This window comes from Gopherus evgoodei, chromosome 3 (assembly GCF_007399415.2).
Source record: "Gopherus evgoodei ecotype Sinaloan lineage chromosome 3, rGopEvg1_v1.p, whole genome shotgun sequence".
NCBI lineage: Eukaryota > Metazoa > Chordata > Testudines > Testudinidae > Gopherus > Gopherus evgoodei.
In genome coordinates this window covers 108138431-108158325 of record NC_044324.1, presented here as the reverse complement: position 1 = coordinate 108158325, position 19895 = coordinate 108138431, and the positions used below count along the sequence as shown (strand labels likewise).

The window sequence follows — 19895 nt, the reverse complement described above, 5'->3', positions numbered from 1 at the left end:
CTGCACAATCTTTTTTGTACTTCAGACATAAACTTGATATATTATGCAGGTACTTGAAAGTTTGAGCTAAACTGTGACACATTCAGTATCAACATTAGCAGAGACCCTAAATTTAAAGCTGATGTTGCAGTGGCTAAATACAATAGGGTCATAATTATGCAAAGTGTCATGGGCTGCTGTTCAGTTTGCCGTTTCTGTTGTGTATGTTCATACTAACAGGATTTTTATACAACATTACTGAATTTTGCCAAGTTATGTTGGGTGTTTATGTTAAAATGCTTGTGTTTAAGACAAATTATTTCAGTTTTCCCATTTTTAGTAATAATGACAAATGAGAATTAATGCCGTATTTATAGCTGTTCCTTTTATGTGAGTTGGATAAATCACTCGATGCCGCCTGGTCACTAAGCAATTGCTTAGTGTTCTTTTGTTCCAGTCAACTAACTCCTTTAATTAAATAGTAACATTTTGTAGGTACTGTGTATCAATTGGCAACAGGGTACAAGGCAGTTAAGGGTACATTTTACTTGTTGAAGTCACAATGAGTGTATATCCCATGTCGTATGAATAGGCTTGGCAGAATTCAGTTTTTATCTTTTTTATATCATCAGTGGATATCAATCTCTGCACATTTTTTATTTTTATAAATTTAAATGTTCACAATCTTGGGAAAATTATAGAACAATGGAGGGGGAGGGAGTCAAACAATTAATGGCAGTAGACACTAATATTTTAAAAAGTTAAAACTTTATAGTTAAAACACAATTTGTCAACATCACAGATCCAAATATATAAGTTAAGTATCCATACATCTAACTCTAAAAACTTTTCAAGCAGCATTTTTCTTACTTTTCCTACGTATAAATTTCCATTAGTATCAATGGACATTGTTTGTGAAATAAATGTTTATTGATGTTTACTGATTAAAAAAAAAAATACAAGCCTCCCAATCCTATGTACGAAGCGGCTCAGCATGGGACTGACAGTGCTGGAAGGGCAGCTAGAACTTTGCAGTAGAGTGATAGATCTCATGCTGTTAGGTCTTTCTCATCATAACTGCTGTAATTTGTGTACACACATGAATAGTTGAAAGTGCTGAGATGTATTTGAACTATCTCTGTATTCATCTGAAAAATATAAACATGAGGGTTGTGACAATTTGGAAAACTTATCTATGTATAACTTTTGAATTCTGGTTGATTTTATGAAATTGCTGTATGACTGTATGCCTCAGGTAGGTAAAATCAGCCATTTATGGACAGACCTGGGCTAGGGCAGTGCAACAAGAGTCATTGACCGGGCCGGCTCCAGGCACCAGCGCAGGAAGCAGGTGCTTGGGGCTGCCAATGGAAAAGGGCGGCACGACCGGGTGTTTGGCAATTGGGCAATGGGTCCCTCAGTCCTTCTTGGAGGGAAGGACCTACTGCCGAAGAATGAGGCGGCGCGGTAGAGCTGCCGCCGAAGTGCCACCAATCATGGCTTTATTTTATTTATTTATTTATTTATTCCCCTCTGCCCCTCGCTGCTTAGGGCGGCAAAAAATTTGGAGCCAGCCCTGGACGTTGAGTTCTTAACTTGGAAGCACCCTAGAACAATGAGATGTCTGCAGCTTAGGAGAAACTGTTTTTTCCTGGATTGTCTGCAAGGGTGAGGCTGGAGCAATGGAAAATCCACAGAAGAAAAGAAAGAAAGAAAAAAAAAAAAAGACAGGAAAAAAAAGACACAAGCAGTTAGAAGTTGCTGTTGAAAAAGGACATGTTCATTGAGCTAAGGGGAAACATTTTGATCATCTAACCTGAATAAGCGAAGGGGACCTTGTTTCAGGAGTTAGAGGAGAGAACATAACCAGGAAGAGAAGACTAGGGCCATATCTACCCTAAAAAGTTTTTCTGCCAGAATATTTGCAGCATTATAGCTGCTGAAATTGCTAAATTGCTAGAGCTATGCATGGACTTGGCTGCTCTTCCTGGTTCTGCATGTCCTCATTGTGAGAAACTGTATCAGCAGATAATGTAGTACGCCATAGGTAGGCACCTCAATGGCCCAGAACCACTATCTGTCACAATAGCTTGTTGGAATGTTTTGCAGTGCATTGTGGGATACCAGTACTGTGCTTAGGGACCTATGGGAGTTTGGGGCCATGTCCCCATAATTTCCTTTCCTCCATCCTATAATGTTTTTTCTATCCCGTAACTTTTGTGCTTTTAAAAAAATTCCTACATTTCCTTGTACTGGCAGAAACATGGATCCTGCACAGGTCAGCAGAGTTATCACGTCTTTTTTGGAGATAGGGCATGCAATTCTTCTGTATTGGTGAAATTGCAGTGACTATCACTGCAACAACAGCTGGTTGTGCTGCAATGAAGATGAGATAGGACTCAATAAGGAGGAGGAATGGATGATGGCAAACAATGCATGAAAATTTATTGGGTGCTGCAGGCATTCATTGACCAGCTCCACATGATGGAGTGGCATTTCTGGGCCTGAGAAACAAGCAGTGACTGGTGGGTATTGGTAGATCACAGGATGACTATGAGCCGCCAATGTGATATGGCCGTTAAAAAAACTGATGCGGTTTTAGGATGCATCAGGCGAAGATAAGGAGTTGTTAGTACCGTTATATAAGGCGCTAGTGAGACCCCACCTGGAATACTGTGTGCAGTTCCGGTCTCCCATGTTTAAGAAGGATGAATTCAAACTGAAACAGGTTCAGAGACGGGCTACTAGGATGATCCGAGGAATGGAAAACCTGTCATATGAAAGGAGACTCAAAGAGCTTGGCTTGTTTAGTCTAGCCAAAAGAAGGCTGAGGGGGGATATGCTTGCTCTTTATAAATATATCAGAGGGATTAATATTAGGGAGGGAGAGGAATTATTTAAGCTTAGTACCAATGTAGATACAAGAACGAATGGGTATAAACTGGACACTAGGAAGTTTAGATTTGAAATTAGACGAAGGTTTCTAACCATTAGAGGAGTGAAGTTCTGGAACAGCCTTCCAAAGGGAGTAGTGGGGGCAAAAGACATATCTGGCTTTAAGATTAAGCTTGATAAGTTTATGGAAGGGATGGTATGATGGGAGAGCCTAATTTTGGCAATTGATCTTTGATTATCACCAGATAAGTATGCCTAGTGGTTGGTGATGGGATGTGGGATGGGATGGGATCTGAGTTACTGCAGAGAATTCTTTTCTGAGTGCTGGCTGGTGAGTCTTGCCCACATGCTCAGGGTTTAGCTGATCGCCATATATGGGGTCGGGAAGGAAATTTCCTCCAGGGCAGGTTGGCAGAGGCCCTGAAGATTTTTCGCCTTCCCCTGCAGCGTGGGGCATGGGTCACTTGCTGGTGGATTCTCTGCAGCTTGAGGTCTTCAAACCACAATTTGAAGACTTTAATAACTCAGGCATAAGTTAGGGGTTTGTTATAGAAGTGAATGGGTAGGGTTCTGTGGCCTGCTTTGTGCAGGGGGTCGGACTAGATGATCCCATTGGTCCCTTCTGACCCTAGAATCTGTGAATCATATTACAGTGCAGATCTGGGATAATCAGCTGAGAACTTTCAGGTGCTGCAGGCTCCATCCCAGATCTGTGTACTGAGCTTATCTCTGCCATTCAGCACAGAGATACCAGAATGAAAGCTGCTTTGATGGTGGAAAAGTGGGTGGTGATCGTGCTTTGGATGCTTGCCCATAGTGCTGTGTCTCGGATGGCAATCAGTTTGTGGTTGAAAATACACATTGGGGAAAGTTGTCAGCCAGGTGTGCAAGTTCATTAAGCATCTCCTAGGAGACCTGACCTACCCTTTGCTTCCCTGGTTTGTGAAGCTGGACACTTGCACAGCAGCAAGGAAAGATTTAACTGCAAGTGCAGGTCGGATGACTTTTCAAAGTGCATTTGGTAGACTGCAAGGGAGCTGGCAGTGCCCCTTGACTAGGCTGGATCTCAGTGAGGCATATATTCCCCATTTTCATTGCTGCATATTGTGTATTACATAATATTTGAGAAGCAAAGGCGGAAACTTTTTACTAGCAAGGTAATAGGATGCAGTGGCCCAACTGCTGATTTTGAGCAGCCAGGCACAAAGGCAGTTATGCGTCCACTGGGATGCTTTTTGGTTGAGGAAGACCTTAAAAGATCATTGTAACTGGGTGTCATAGTACTGCTGCATGCTCCTTTTGTGTACTCCTTTCTGTGATTGACTTGAATATGGATTTAAAATTATTCATAAATGCCAGTTATGAATTTCTTTTTATTTACCTTTTTAGTTTTTGTATGTTTCAAATGCACACAAGTCACATTTTCAAAATTTTTTTTTTCTGGAACTGAGGACTAGACACTTGTTTTAAAGTAATGCTGAGCTTTTTATGTAATCACCTGACTGAAAGCTGGGGCTTTCAGTAAAAATATTAAATACTGTAAGAATTGTGAGAAAATTAAAAAAAAAAAGTTGGCAACACTTAAATTTGGCAAATTGCTGCCACTAAAATAAATGTTACCTTAACCCTCTTCCCTCACCCAAAGTTTGGGCATATGTTCTGTACTGGAAGGGAGATGTAGTGGTGTGGGTGGAGGTGTGCTACTGTACGTACATGTGGACTGTGTGTGTAGTATAGGTTAGTACATAAAAGTGGACTCGGTGAATTATATTAAATAATGTAATAGTAATCTTGTAATAGGTAATTTTACATGCTAGTGCGTAATGTTCTACTTTTATAATACCACTTATGATACTAAAATCATGAGTAATTTTCCTGCTTGCTTGTTTGCCTATTATACGTAATTAATTAACACACAATGTGTAACATTAAGGATGTGATACAACCATTTAACAGCAAGAAAAATCAGTTAAAGTTGATGCTTTGTGCCTATTCTATTCAGTGATGCCTAAATATCTCAATGCATTTAATGCATAATGTGATTCAAATCTTGATTTGAACATACTGACTTACTAATAGGCAAAATGGAGATGTCATATTGATGAAATGTCAGTCTTGATTTATGATTAACTTCGCTTTTGGGCATTTTGAACTGGCCAAATACTGCAAAACATTATGCATGAACATTCACATTTTAGAAGTTTGTGCTCCTTTTGTTTTCTTTCTGCGGACAGTCTAGCAGCCAAGTTCACTGGCAGGATTGTACACCAAAATGGCTAAGTTTAAGCAATAGTGCACAATATTTGTGGAAAGCTTATCCTTAGTTCCTAAATGAAAGTATTCACACCTGATTGCTAGATTTGCACTCATCACAGAAGGGAATGAAATTACCAAGTGTGACCAATGTGAAAAGTTTGGAATTTGTTACAAATGTCTACTCAGTGATCATATTGAAATAGCCCATGAACAATCCCTAGGTTGAAATATTTCTTCATAAAACATTGTATAAGTTTGAACACAAGACTAAAGCTAAATTCAAAGAAAAAATTGTTTGCTGTGAAAAGTTCATATCTCTCTAGTCATAAGAATGGCCATACTGGGTCAGATTAATGTTCCATTTAGCCCAGTATCCTGTCTCTGACAGTGTCCAATGTCAGTTGCTTCAGAGATAATGAACGGAACAGGGCAATTTCATCTCATCGTCCGGGCCCAACTTCTGGCAGTTGGAGGTTCAGGGACACCTAGAGCATGGGGTTATGTCCCTGACCATCTTGGCTAATAGCCATTGGTGGATCTATCTTCCCTCAACGTATTTAATTCTTTTTTGAACCCATTTATGCTATTAGCCTTCACCAAATCCCAAGCCAATGAGTTCCACAGGTTGACTATGTGGTGTTGAAGAAGTACCTGCTTTTGTTTGTTTTAAACCTGCTGCCTATTAATTTCATCATATGACCCCCTTGTTTCTGTGTTATGTGAAGTGGTAAATAACGCTTCCTTATTCACGTTCTCCACAGAATTCATGTTTTTATAGACCTCTGTTATAGCCACCCCTTAGTCATCTCTTTTCTAAGGTGAACAGATTCAGACTTTTTAACATCCCCTAGTATGGAAGCTGTTCTCTACCCCTAATCATTTTCATTGCACTTCTCTGTACTCTTTCAAGTTCTAATATCTTTTTTGAGATGTGGCACCCAGGACTGCATATACCAGTGGTCGGCAACCTCTGGTGCGCGGCTCGCCAGGGTAAGCACCTTGGTGGGCTGGGCCAGTTTGTTTACCTGCTGCGCTGGCAGGTTCAGCGGACCGCAGCTCCCACTGGCCGCGGTTCACCGTCCCAGCCAATAGGGGCAACAGGAAGCGGCACAGGCCGAGGGATGCGCTGGCCGTGGCTTCCAACCGCCCCCATTGGCCTGGGACGGCAAACTGCGGACAGTGGGAGCCATGATCAGCTGAACCTGCCGACAGTGGGAGCCATGATCAGCTGAACCAGGTAAACAAATTGGGTGCTTACTCTGGTGAGCCACATGCCAGAGGTTGCCAACCCCTGGCATATACTATTCAGGGTGTGGGTGTATTATGGATTTGTATAGTGGCATTATGTTATTTTCTGTTTTATTATTTAGTGCTTGCCTAATGGTTCTGAACATTCTGTTAGATATTTCCCCCCCCCCCGACTGCCACTGCACATTGAGCAGATGTTTGAAGAGAACTATCCACTATGGCTCCAATATCTTTTTCTTTAGTGGTAACAGCTAATTTAGACCCGATCATTTTGTATGTATAGTTGAGTTTATTTTTTCCTGTGTGCATTACTTTTCAAAGTGGTTTCAGCTTCAAGTGCACTTAAATGTGTGCTTATGTCATTTGAATTTTTTTCATAATCTCACAGGTGTGACAAGTAATTATTAATTCTGAGATTATATCAATCACAAAATGAAGGATCAAACTTTTTTTCCTCTTTAAGTTTTGTAGTAGTATTTACTTGTGACTAAATTCTTGTATGCTTCAACACAGAGTGAACTTTTTCTGAGGGGGTAACTTTGGGGATCCCCTCTTGCTTATCATCTTCATTTCTTTCCATACCACACCTTTACATTTGGACAAACTATCTTCCCAGCTCACTTGGAAAGAGTATTACTTTTTATTCTATAGGAACTGGACCACAAGACTAGAAAACCACATGCTCCCTTATCCTGCAGGATCACTATACTGTGTACTGATATATGCAGTGACTCCAAAACCCATTGATTGAGTAGTGTTGCATACATCTGATAATAGTGCAATAGAAGTGATATCACAACATCATAATGGCCTCAACACACCCACTAATTGTTAGTGTTATTTTCCAAATCATAACATTTTCAGGTTACTAGATCTGTAAAAGCAAATGATACAATTTGAAATTGTAATTGGAAAATATTTGATAGATCTGGTCATAGACTAATGAATGAGAATCATTAATAGCAAGTTAATTGGGTAACATAAAAAAAAAGTTATCTGGTATATTGGGATTGCATGGTTCAGTTGAGTCTTAGTGTACTTTAGGGATTTTTGGTTGCACCATACCTCTGGATCTGAGTGCATTGTGTTATGAAGAATATTAATATTGCTGCAGAACAATTACTTGTTCATTTGCTAACTGATTAAAATTCATGCATAATTTATTAGAATGGGAAGAGACTTTCTAAATAAGTCTTTGTCCTCAAGAGCTTAAAAACAAAATGCATATGCTAATGTAAGAATACGCTTTACATCCAACATAAAAATTTAAAATGCAGTGGTATATTAGTTTCATTAATGCATAGTTTCACTTGTAGTAATCATGTTGTTAATCAAAGTATATACTTCTAAACATAGCTTCATGTTGTAGAGTTTCAGAACTCAGAGTTCGTGGTGTATCATCCTCAACAATGTTTGTTGTTAGCTATAAGACTGACCTTAGAATTCGTTAGTTTGCCATTTAATATGCTAGTTCCGCAGGAAATGAACTGCCTTCATTAAGCTATGCTACATTGCTGAGGTTTGATTCAGGTAAAGAGGCTTATGCCTAGTTTATGCCAGAAAATCGGAGGGCAGAGAGGGAGAAGAGGAGAAATTTAGATGATTAATTAGTTTAGATACCTGAGAGTCCAGATTGTCGTGAACTAAACTGTGTAGAACTTGTGCACATTACTGAATCAGGCCTAGGTCCATCAGTGAGGATGAATGAAAAGAATTCCAGCTGTTCCCATTCTGAGATATCATGGATTCATTTGAGAGCCCAATTTTCAAATTGTGTAACATGAGATGAGTGCTTTGGTTGCAGGTCTTCTACGGACGCTCATGGGAAATGCCTCCCTGGCAAAATTTTGTGAATACTTACTATTTGGGCAATCTGGTCCCTTCTAAAAATGGCAAGTATGCAATTCCAGAAAATATATCTAGTAGCTCCAGAGTAATGTCATATCTGGTAGAGATGCAGAGGGACAAAGAAATCTAATCCCGAACTTCACCTCGAAGTGCTGATAGAATGTAACAAGGTGTTCTTGGAAGCAGCTGCGATCCTGTTCAGGTCATCATTGTTATGAATAAGCACGTGGTAATGATATGTTGACTAACAATTTTTACATAGTCACTTTTCAAAGGTAGAACCACAGTTTACTTCATTTTCTTAAAGGTGTTGTGTTTTCTTTTTGGGAGGCAGGGTTGAAGGATGGTAGAGGGGTGGGGTTAGATATCTTTTGCATGCACTTCCCACCAGATGTCTCTACCTGCTTGGAGTTGCTGTTTTGGTTCCGCACTACTGCTGTGTGAAACCCCTGTGAGACTTGAATTTAGCATTGTTGCCTAATTAACTGAAACAAATTAGCTGAAATATGTGCCATCCGGAATGAAAATGAACCTTCCGTGTTTATCAGTGGATTCATTTTATTGGAAAAATACACGTTGCTTTGATTGTTTCTTAAAATAAATCACTCCTAGGCAATGTACTACTCCAGGCAGAAACTTCATAGATTTTTTTCCCTCACACCTTTTCAGTCCCTTGTTGCTAACTTTCACTTTACAGCTTTGTTAAAACTATATTAAATGGCAGGGAGGGGAGAGGGGGAAATGGGTGCCCATTTCAGACATATGTATGCCAGGATAAGTTATTTGATTGAGGAACCATAAATAATTCCATATATAGTTGTTATTAATCTTGACATTGTCACCATCCAGTCAGTATTGCCCAGTTCTAAACATTCTGAATGGCTTTGATGTATTTCGATATTGTTCACCCTATACTGCATTTGACAGGTTTGAAATGGACTGCAATGATGTTTTTGGAGATGCTCTCAGGGGGGCAGTGGAACGTGACACTGAAGCTATTACTGCAGGAATTGTTCCTAGCTTCTTTCAATAAAATAAAATGAGTTGGTTTTGAAATTCAAAGTCCCAATTTTTTTGTCTTATAAAATACATGAATTATCATGAAGTGATTCACAATATTTCAGGAAATGTTACCAGATAAGGATCTTATAAACCAGCACAGTCCTGGAGCGGGGGAATGAATAAATAAATATAGCTTATTGACTTCAGTGGAGCTACACTGAATTATAACAACTGTGAATATAGCCTCCTGTTCTTAATGCTATATTATTCTGGCTTTGCTTCCCAGTTCTGGCATCTCTAAAACCGCAGGATGACGCTTCTTGTTGGGCTATGCCTTTAGCTACACGTATATTAATAATATTATGATCTTTCTAAGTTTGGTTTTATTCACTGTGTATTTTTTAATTTCTTACAGAACCACCTCGACCAATAGCACCCCCTCAGTTACTTGGTGTTGGGCCTACATATTTGCTGATTCAGCTGAATGCTAATTCCATAATTGGTGATGGGCCTATAATTCTGAAAGAAGTAGAGTACCGGATGACATCTGGGAGCTGGACAGAAACCCATGCTGTAAATGCACCAACTTATAAGCTATGGCACTTAGACCCAGACACTGAGTATGAGATTCGTGTCCTCCTTACCAGGCCAGGAGAAGGAGGAACTGGCCAGCCAGGACCACCACTTATCACCAGAACCAAATGTGCAGGTGAGGTCCGGTGGATTTTTTTGTTTTGTTTTGTTTTATTGTTATTTATTTATTTATTTTTGCCAGTTTGTTTTCACTGTAATGGTGCTGTTACTATAGCAATAGTTCTCCTTTGCTGGTACTGCCAAAGGTCTGAAAGTTCTTATGCCAGCCTGGCCCCCGTATTCTGTTTGTGTCACCTTGTTGGGGTCAACTTAAGCTTCCATTTATTGATCATAGAAGCTAGGAAACTGTGACAGAGTGTCTGAATGCATATAGTTAAATCAAAGGAGGCTCTAAAGGAGAGCTGTTAAGGAATTCAGGAAAGGTAAAACAGTTACCAAAATAGCCTCTCCGGTACCCAACTTCAGTGGAGTTAAAACAACAATGGCTGAGCCATCATTTGGTGAGAGAATTTACCTAGCTGGCTTCATGGATACCCTAGGGTGCTTTAGTCTCCCAAGGCTAAGCTTGCGATCAAAAGACCCTGGCCAGTTAAAAAGATGCCCTGGCAGAAAGGGAGTGAGCTGAGAGAGGCTGGCCAGGATGTGTCAGGGAAAAGGCTGACAGGTCTGGCTGAGACAAGTGGAAACAAAAAAGCTGGCAAACATGCTATTCAAAATTACTTTAAAATGTAGTAAGAAAAGACAGACACGTTGCTTAATTCTAAGTCGTCTATATTTATATAGTGATGAGAGCAGTGTTAGAATGAAGTCTCCATTCACAAATTATGTATGTATGGATTCCAACTGGACAGGTTAGTCTAATGCGTGTCTTAGTATGTGTGATCATTCTGTTCAGTTACTATGGAAAAAGGTCAGCACCAGAGTTAGGAGCTAATGTCAAAAGTGTCCTCAACTTGACCAGGTCAGTGAGTTTATATTCCAGAAAATTAGACCATCTGTATTGATACTGTTTTATTTTGAAACCAAACATTGCATTTCTTGGGAGCTGAAGCATTCTGCTCATTTAATTCCCTAAACAAACAAGTTCTCAGCCTAAAGCAATTCTGAAACTGCAGGCAATTTTGAAATAGGCGATCTTATTTCTAATTTACTATGCAGTGTGTACCTCTCTTGAAATGTGAGAGGATTCATGTGTCTATCTCAGGTCAGATAACCACTGTTGAAATCTAGTCCAGATTAAAGTGTCAGTTCAGTTCTCTTAAATAATTTTAGACATTGCTCCAAAAATATAGTATAGAAATTTGAAGCAGCTTCTTTATTAAGGTGACACAACCTAGAATCTCCATCATTTGGGTATACTTTCTTGTTTCTAATATGTGAAAGACTTAAGCTGCCTAATATGAAAAAGATAAGGGGTTAGGTCATGGTATATTAAAGGCCTGACATCCCTTTAGCTAGCCAATTTAAGGAAAGCAGAGTGGTGTAATTTTTAAAGCATGAAAATATACACAATTATAAATAATAAAATATATATTCTTGATGAGTTTGTTCGAATGACTAGATCAAAGTAATACTTAAAGTGATAAATATTTGTTCAAGTAATAATTGATTTGAATATTAAAACATCAAAACAATAAGCAATATAGCTTGCAGTGCTTTTGGTGCCACAACAGCACAGAAACCTATTTTTTAATGAAAGGTGACAACTGTAGGCCATGGGAGGTTGAGTTACCTGCCCCAGATAATATAGTGAATCATTTACAGGATCCAGATTAGAATATGATTTCCAGGTCTTTGCTCCATTCATCCATCTCCAATAATAGTGAAGACAGGTATTTCTCTTCCACTAAGGCTTCCTTTGGGCTTTTGCAACTATGTTGTAGTTTTAAAACTTGCAAAATCAGTATAAAAATCTATCTGAAGTGTGTGTATGTGTGTGTGTCTGTTAGAAAGCAAACGACGCAATATCAGCCTCTTCCAAAAAAAAGTTTTAAAAGCCAAGAATAAAGCCAATAATGAAATAGCTAACAGTATGATATATTCTTTGCTAGTAGTGTTAGCTTGGTGACTAGCAGGTCGCTTACTGTGCTGCATTGTATTCCACTAACTGCAGTACTTTGTTTTGGAAAATTCTAGTTTTTGTTTCAGGCAAGACTGCTTATTTTTAAGATAGCTATCCTTATTCCCCTTTTATTAGTTTTGTCTTTTCTGTATGTTTTGTAAGCTTTAGGTTCAATTTTGAAATAAGTTATAATTGATTACCCATGTAATATTTATTTCCAGTCAGTGTATTTGATATATCAGTGTGAAACTACCTTGCTTTACTGTGTGAATAAGAAACACATTACTGAACATTCACTGGATGGGTTTTAAATGTTTATGCTCTAAGTAATAACTAACATTGAATTATCAGGAATAATATGTTGGTAAAATGCTATTGGCTATTTTACCACAAGAATAAACAGTTGCTTTATTTTGGGAGGAGATTGAAAATGATTTTTACACATTGTTGGTTTAGAATTTACAAATACCATGACATTTCAGAATAATATGATATTGATCTATTAGTCCATGTTTCACTTCTGAACATCTTACGTTTTGTGCACTTTGAAGTACAATTGCACAAGTTTGGGCATCAAGCATTCGATGTAGTTATCAGGTGGCAAGAGTGGTTGAACGAGAAGTTGTGTCTCCTAAACAGTGAGTTAAAACAGTGAACAGTGATTTCTGGAGGACTTTTATAAGGTGCCAGACACAATTAATTAAATTATTTGTATAACTGAAATTTGATAGATGATTTTTCCTATGCTTAAATTTAGTGACTGTATTATACTAAAAATATAGATTTTTTTTTACCAGATCACATCCATATGTGGGTAATTAACGATAATAATCAGCAGACAAATATGATATGACTAAGTATTTTTTTAATAATTAGACTGAGAATATAAAACACACTAACCAGAACTTGATTTTCTTTTTAAAATTATACTTCCTGAGAGCACAGGTCCAGTCTTGTTTTCATTTTAAAGCAGGTTATAGCCATTTTGCTAGGAGCAGTAATATGCTCCAAGGTGTATTTTGTGAGAGAGGTAATTACATGTCTCTGGTGGCTGAGGGCACTTCTCCTCATCTCATTCCTCACAATGCACCTGAAGTGTGTGATTCCCGCAGTATAACTACACTGTATTATTGCTCACATAAGCATTTTAAAATAAAAGGAAGTGAGATGCTGTTTTAATAGGAAGCAATCCTAATACCTAAGTGCGCAATAAGGCAAGGATGTCTTCCTGTGAGATTTTCCTTTTGAGGATATCATTTGGCATCAGAGCGTGTTTGCAATCTGTCTTTCCTGTGTTAAGCTGAAATAAAATATGCTGTATTTTAAAGTTGTCCACTTAGCATGCTTTAGCAATTATACTTTAGAAATTGTTCTGTTACATTAGCTGCTGCTTCTGAATAACTGTTAACAGCTGAGCTTTCTCATTAACTGGTATTTTAGTGGTAAAGAAGGTCAACAGTTCAGTCTGTGCAGAACTTAATATATCTACATGGTGAGTAGAGCTCCTGTTTCACTGAAGTTCAGTGCAGTTTGTGATTTTTCACTAATACATGTAGATCTGTGGAGCAAAGGGAAAATGATCTGATTTTCATTCCAAACCCTTTAAGTAAACTTGTGTCAGTGGATTTTTTATAAAGCAAGGAAAGGGATGAAGCTTTTCCCTTCTGGTTACAGCTTTATCAAAACGGAAAATGGAACCATATGTATTGATTTTTTTTACTATTGTCCAGGATAATTATCAATCACAGAGACTAATAATCAATGACAATCAGCCTTGAGTCACAAAAACTGGTTTAAATTTTTGTTCAACAGTGCAACGTTGACTTAAGGTTTGGCTTTAGTTAAAGGTTCAGGTTCAGGGCTGTTTTCCACTCTGTTTTTCTGAATGTGGAGTATTTGTTTGTAGTTTCCATGTTACTAATTTTGAAAATAGAATACAAAGAATACCAGGATGTTGCTGAAGTTCCCATCAGCAAAAAAGCACATAATGAGAATAAGTAGCACCAAGAAAATAATCTCAAGTGTTTTTACATTTTAAGTCTTAAAATTAGGCTCCAGAGATCAGTGCATTTGTTCTTCATGGCCATCTAGATTAATATGCCATGCTAATTATTTTTTTAAGTAATTGTATGCAATTTTCAAATAGAGCAGTAGGGCCACGAGAAATTTTTAAAAATCACTTGTGCTGAGGGCTGACTGGCAGCAAATAGTTACACTTTTCTTACTATTGATTGTCCTGTTGAAGACTATGGAGTGGGGCTGGAGATTTTTGATAGCTAGAACTAATGAACCTGTCTTGTAGGGCCTGGGAGAATTTGGCATCTTGGTACTTCGGGGAGGTGGGCTTCTGAGAAGGTGCTGGAGGCAAAATTGGGTATTTGTCAGAAGGACAACAGGAAAATTTGGCAACTGAAAGGTCAAGTTGAGGATATTCCTCCTTTATGTTTGTATAATTCAAGAACTAGAGTCTTTTCCTTTAGGGTTGCTTATCCGCTCTTCCAAAAAACTAATAAAATACAAGCAAAAGGCTAATTCTTAGTAATTTTAATCTGGTGGAATGTTCTAAAATTTTCTAAGGATTCAGAAAGAGAATATTTACTGCTTTATCTTAATGCAATCTTAAGATTTCAAGCAAAATCTTTATCCTTTTCTTGATATACTGAAGAAATCTGATATCAATAAATTAGAAGGCTTATAGTATATAAAAGAGGAACTGTAATACATTTTGAGCATTTTAGTGAGTTTGATTTACCATTTTCACATTTATATTGCTATTTATAGCATTGAAACTTTTTATTAGACTAAAATAACGACTCATTTGAAATTCTGTAGTTGAATATATTGAATTTTTACATTTGTCATTGCAGAATGCTCATATTACACCAGTATTTATAAGTTTCTGTTTGTTTTTACAAACTTCTTTATCACCTGTAACTCTTGTTTCTGGGCTTTTTGCTAGAGTGAATGTCGAACATTTAAGATCTCACTAACAGATATCACACACCATGTGCTCCTGCTCCTTGCAAATTTACTAGTTGGCTATGTTATGAAATCAGGATTTAAACAATTAAGAAGGATTAGGCAAAGGGTGCATCTTGCAGCTCTTTCTAAACATGGCTGGGTTTGCACTTAGTCATGTTTACTTGGGACAGAATTCCAGAGTTGCATACTTAGCCTAAAGAAATCTCTTATCACCAACATCTACAAGCTTCATCCGTGGGATGTCCAGCTCTAGCGTTCCAAATGATCAGCTGGCATATCAAACCAGTGCTCTGCACTGCTGTAGTTTCCAATTGATTGGCAGGTAACATTCTATTAATGAACATATACATACTATATATGAAGTGCTAACTAGCCTAAGCACACAAATGGGAGTCCTATATGGAAGGCATATAGCACTGCAGAGTAGTAGATTCTTGTTAGATCATGCAAACTAAACAGTGGTGTATGTTGGGAAGTACTTGGCTGAAAGATCTTCAAGGAAAACTCCGCTGGTCATAGGAACATAGTGTTGACTCGGTGGGCAGCTTTCCTCCCTTGGAATCAGTATTAAACAGATGACAACTTGTCTTTACTTTCTATGTTCATTGTCCGCTGTTCATTGTTGAGTGTTTATTGCATAGTCTTTCGAGCTGTGGGTTGTCTCTTTGCTTTTTGAAATCTCTTTCAATAAAATGTGTGAATGTACAAATTCCAGCGTAGGCAACTGCATGCTGCTTGCCTGAATTTCCCTGCAGCTTCATTTGAATTAGATTAATTTTCTTTTCTTTTCATGGTTGGTTCTAGATTTTATGGGTCCCTACATGAAGATACTTTATTCTGTGCCCTGCCCTCCTCCCTGTCCTTTTGAAAGGGGCTTTGGAAAGGGAGGCCTACATAGAATCCACCTGCATAAACTGTCAGCTGCTTTTATCTGTCACTCAGTGCCAACCCATCTCTATCTGAAATATCCTCTTCCTCCTTGTTTCTAAGGTCCTTTGAATTTAAAGGGAGACAATATAAGGATAAAAAGCTGATCAAGTTCTTAAACAGATAACTGACTCTGAACTAATGCTTGGTACAATTGCAGGTGCCTGCTGGGCCAAGGGGTCATTAAAGACTTATTAAGGGACAGGACATCAGCACTGCAAAAAATAAATGTTAAAAAGACAGGAACTTCTTGATCAATTTGGTTAGCACTGTAAAAGCTAGCCAAGGTGTGTCTACTAGCAGGTCCTGGAATCTCCCTTAAACAGCCACGCCTCCTTCAGCCTCCCCCCCCCCCCCACACACACACCTGTTGTTTTCTTTTGATCCTGTGTGCATGAAGTGCAGGGTCCCTAGATGCAGAGTAGAAACCCTCCTGGGTACTTAGAAATGACTAAGATTAGTAAATAGAAGACACAGAAACGTGTGTTTTTCTTTTTCTACATCTAACTTCTGTCCATGCGAGAATGGTGTGAATCTTGTCAGCCCTGTCATAAAATGGCAAAGCTTCACTGACACCTGCTGGAGAATGATTAGGGGAAGGGATTAGTACTGAAGTGCTGAACTCTCAAGGCAGAGCAGACTGAGGAATATTGAGCTTGGAAAGCCAAGGTTAGAGCCCTCATAGTGAGAGTCAGTACAGTTGCGAGAGAATGGAACCAGTAGCCAAGAGCATCCCTTCTAGACCTTGCTAGAATTTTGAGAGGGTGACCAAGAAGATAAGTGGGATGAAGGAAGAATAATCATCTGGGAAGATGGGGACAGAGCCTGTCTCAGTGCTGTTTGGGTGGGAAGGGACTGAACAGGGGAAGATTAGTTTATTTACAGCACCTAATATTTCCAACTCAGTGTGCTGCTCTTCTACAGTCATGGAGCTGTGACAGGTATACACTGCTGGTCATTCCCTTATTGGAAGGGAGGCTTAGAACTTGTTATGCATTAAAGGTTTGATCCAAAGTTGATTGAAGTCAATGGAAATATTTACATTAACTTCAGTTGGCTTTGGATCAAGCCTAAGTTTCTGGCAGAGCTCTATTATTGGAAAAGAGCAACATAGCAGCAGCTGCAAGCTAGCAGCACAGGTAAGCTATGGATTGACAAGCCCCTGCTCTCCTCCCCACGCGCACACACACGCTTGCTTTTTGGTGTCCTTTTCCAGAGCAGTGTGTGCTAGCAACATTTAGACTTCAGTGATTTATCAGAAGTGATGTAAGCACATTTCTGAGAGGAGCACTGTTTGCAGCATTAAAATGTATTCCAGTATATTAATCCAAAGCCTCTATTCCAGCTGTAAAAAAGTGGATGCAGGGAAATAATTCATATTGTACCACTTAAGAGAGCTGCCAGAGATGTGCCTAAGCCATGTAGAGCAGATCCTGATCTTAATTTCTCCAGATCCACACAGTTTTGGTGTGTGTCCGTTTCAAGAGAAAATACCTGCAGGATGACATCTTGTTGGAAAAGTGTGGCTCTCTTAAATAGACTGCCAGTTTTTACTGTTAAATCTTTTATGACTACCATCCATTACTTTGCTTGATGCTTTAATTCAGTTTGCTTTCATAATTAGGGTCATTCAACACTTTAAGCGGTCAGTACCATGGTGATGGATGCAGTATAAGTAACTACATAAAATAGAACTAGTTTTTTTAAACGTGCAGTTTTATAAAACTAGCTTTTATTTAGCTTGTTTTTATCATTGGATAAAAATTAGAGGAGAAACTTTAATACAAATATTTATAAACAACTGTCAGTGCAGCCCTTACGCATAGTGTTTCAGAGATCAAGCATTTTGTGTTCTCATTCTTACCCACCAGTGATTAGCAGAGCACCAGAGGGAAGGAAAAAGATTATAAGGTTCTGTGTGGAGGTGGAAAACAAGACAATGCAGAGAAAAGGGAAGTTTCTTAGTTGGATCAGAGTTCCCATTCAGGTACTAATTCCTCTCCCTTCTTTATTTCTGTAAGAGTATGTCTACAGTACCCACTGGATTGGGGGGTAGCGATCGCTCCATCAGGGATCGATTTATCGTGTGTAGTGTAGACCAGGCCTAAGAAATACTAGAGTAATACCCTTTCTTCCTGCCACCCAAATGGCAGTATGCCTCTGGATGAGACTTGAGTGAGTTAGTCCCCCTCCCATCCCCATATTGAAGGGGTGTGGGAAGGGCATCTGAAAAGCTCCCAACCCCCATTCCTGCTTACATTGTCTCATATGGGTCATGTCTATTGAAGTGGGATACTTCTGTTTTTTGTACCTTTTTTCTCAATCTAATATTGCTCATTTCCCTGATTCAAACTTGGCCTTCCTCAAGCAGAATAAAATAAATGATACTTTCTCAATATTTTTTTATTTCTCAATGAATTTATGTTGTATTTGGAGAAAAGGCTAGATGATATTCTCATCATATGATGATGAAATTCTTTCCATTCCAACAGTAACTAACAAAGCTGTTAAAGAGCAGCTACTAAAGTTAGAAATCTTTAAATAAGAAGGTTCTGATAACTTGCGTCCAAAAATTTTAAAAGAGCTGACCACAAAGCTTTCTGGACCATTAATGTTGATTTTCAATAACTCCTGGAACTATGGGGAAATTCTGGAAGCCTGGAAGAAAGCTAATGTTGTGTCAATATTTAAAAGGGTAAATAAGATGACCTAGGTGAAGTCATCCTGACTTTGATCCTAGGCTATATAATGGAATGGCTCGTACAGAATAAAATTTATAAAAAGAGTAATATTATTAATGCCAATCAACACAGATTTATTCATACATTTGAAAGGCCAGGAGACATTATTGTGATCCTCTAATCTAACCTTCTTTATAACGCTGGAAAGAGGATGTCCCTGAATTAGTTCCATTTGTAAATCAAGATGTTTTTCTAAAAGATTGCCAGTAGCTAGGTCTATATTAGGAGAAGGGAGGGGTCTACCGAAAATACGCAACTTCAGCTACGTGAATACTGTAGCTGAAGTTGGCGTATCTTAGGTCGATTTACCTGGCCATTAGGACGGCGGCGAGTCAACTGCTGGCACTCCTCCCTCGACTCCACTTCCTACTCTCGCCATGGTCGAGTTCCGGAATCAACGGCAGAGCAATTGGGGATCGATTTTATTGCGTCTACACTAGACACGATAAATGGATCCCCGATAGATCGATCGCTGCCCGCCAATCTGGCGAATAGTGTAGATGTGCCCCGTGATGAAGACTCCACTGAAACACTTGGTAAGTTGTTACTTATATAAATGGAACTTGTCAAACAAACTTGATAAAAAATTTTAATGAGTTTACAGGTTTGACTGATAACAGTAGTATTGTTGATGTAATGTCCTTAGCTTTCTGTAAGACATTTGATTTGGTGCCACATTAGATTTTGATTAAGAAACTAGAATGATACAAAATCAATGTGACTTACATTAAATGTATTAAAAACTGGTTAACTAATTGGTCTCAAAATGTAATTATAAAGAGGAAATAATCGTTTAAAGGGTGTGTTTCTACTAGGGTTAGTTTTTGGACCTACACTATTTAATAGTTCTATTAATAATCTGTTAGAAAACATAAAATAATCACTAATAAACTTTGCAGACGTCACAAATACTGGGGGAGTGGTAAATAATGAAGAAGACAGATCATTGATACAGAGTGATATGGATCACTTGTTAAAACTGGGCACAAGCAAACTATGTTTCAAGATGGCCAAATGTAAGGTCATGCATCCAGGAACAAAGAATGTTACTCATACTTACAGAATTGGGGAACTCTATCCTGCGAAGCAATGACTCTGGAGAAAAAAAAACTTAGGTTTCGTGAGGGTTAATAGCTGAATATGAGCTCCCAGTGCGATGCTGTGACCAAAAGAGCTAATGCGATTGTTGGATGTATAAACAGGGAGCTCATGAGTAGGAGTAGGGAGTTTGCCGCCTACCCCCCCATATATATATGGCATTTCTGGAATACCGTGGTCAGTTCTGGTGTCCCTAATTCAAGAAAGATTTTGAAAAATTGGAGAGGGTTCAGAAAAAAGCCATGAGAATAATTACAGCATTA

General features: G+C 38.6%; 1 protein-coding gene across 16 annotated transcripts in view; it reads left to right on the top strand.

Annotated features, from left to right (window-relative positions):
- The window catches only part of PTPRK (protein tyrosine phosphatase receptor type K), a 626320-nt gene that overhangs the window by 380315 nt on the left and 226110 nt on the right, over nucleotides 1-19895 (top strand). For all 16 annotated transcript variants that reach the window (XM_030556279.1, XM_030556280.1, XM_030556281.1 and 13 more), the window contains exon 7: nucleotides 9644-9937. In XM_030556279.1, coding sequence (XP_030412139.1) covers nucleotides 9644-9937 — 294 coding nt within the window. The remainder of the gene's footprint in view (nucleotides 1-9643; nucleotides 9938-19895) is intronic.